The 1,291-nt window shown below is 43.5% G+C and overlaps 1 protein-coding gene across 1 annotated transcript; it reads right to left on the bottom strand.

The window, feature by feature from the left end:
* Nucleotides 1-96: 96 nt before the first annotated feature.
* LOC106321818 (mitogen-activated protein kinase kinase kinase 2-like) lies at nucleotides 97-1,107 on the bottom strand (the record flags this gene model as incomplete). The annotated part of the gene is made up of 1 exon (XM_013760055.1): nucleotides 97-1,107. A coding segment is annotated over exon 1 (1,011 nt), but the record flags the coding sequence as incomplete, so codon positions are not given.
* Between the last annotated feature and the right edge of the window lie 184 nt (nucleotides 1,108-1,291).

Here is a 1,291-nt window from a genome sequence, read left to right as displayed (position 1 = left end):
ACAGTCAACATACTAATCACTTATTAAACGTTTAGTGAACACTGAACAGAAACTAAATTGAAGTTGGTGGGTGTCTCGATCTTCAAAACTCAAGACTTTGTCCAGAGTTCTCTTAAACTGTGGGGCCATCCTCAAGTTCAGAGGCTTCTTATCTGAAACATCTGTCCTTAATTTCTTCTTGGAACATGTTCGTCTGATTCTCAATTTGAACAACCTCAACAGAAACGAGTTTCTCTTCCTATCCTCAGTTTTCTTCTCCTCTTCTTCAAGTTCTGGACGAGTCAAAAAGGGATGAAACATCAAATCATATGCGCTTCCTCTCTCCTCAGGTTTCCTTGACAAGCAAGTTTCGATAAAGTCCTTTGCATCGGAAGGCAAACTCGCTGGGATCTCTGGAGCTTCACCACAACGGAGACGAGAAGCGATATCACTGAGTTTAACGCCTTCCCATGGAACCACGCCCGTGTACATCTCTAGAACCAAACATCCCACCGACCATAAGTCTAGGGTTTTGTTGGCGACGCCGTCACGGACAGACTCCGGCGGCATGTAAATCGGAGTACCCGCCCACGGAGAATCCTTCGCCCAGTAATGAGGAACTTGTCCGACTTCCAGAGAGTTTCCAAAATCAGAAAGCTTAACCTCGTACTGTGATGAATCTTCTGTCGGAGAAGGAAACACAAGAATATTGTCGGACTTTATGTCGCAGTGGACATAACCGTGTCCGTGAATGGAGACCAAACCTTCAAGAATCATGCGCGTGAAATCTTTGATCAATGGTTCGGGCAACTTTCTGTCGGGGTAATTGTTCAAGAAAGCGTTTAAACTACCTTCAGAAGCGTACTCGAGAAGCAATTTGTGGACTCTGTTTCCGTAGCTGCTGACACCTTCTTGCAGAAAATCTCCGAAGCATGTAATGATCCTCGGATACCCTCTGAGTTCTCGCAAAATCTGAAGCTCTCTGTTGAGGTTGTCGGAGTCTTCGTCGTAGGAGTTCTTTACGGCCGCGAGAAACGAAGAGCCGTCGTGGTTAGTGTAACGGACGAGATGAACATAGCCACAAGATCCTTCCCCAAGAAATTTGATGAACTCTTCGTTTGATTGCATTGTTTACTTTTAGGGTTTCTAAATTGAATTGCTTGGAAAAAAAAGAAAGTTACTACAGTGGAGAACAGCAGAAATAAAATTGATGGGAGATGGTAAAAAGGAAATTGTAGCGAACGATATGAGATTATCAGATTTTATAGAGTTAGGTTGATGCGTCAGAAAGGAAATTTGAGAGACTCAAAAA

The sequence above is a fragment of the Brassica oleracea genome, unplaced genomic scaffold (genome assembly GCF_000695525.1).
Source record: "Brassica oleracea var. oleracea cultivar TO1000 unplaced genomic scaffold, BOL UnpScaffold03151, whole genome shotgun sequence".
NCBI classification, from domain to species: Eukaryota; Viridiplantae; Streptophyta; class Magnoliopsida; order Brassicales; family Brassicaceae; genus Brassica; species Brassica oleracea.
Note: the sequence above shows the minus strand (reverse complement) of the source record. Positions and strands in the feature narration are given on the sequence as shown.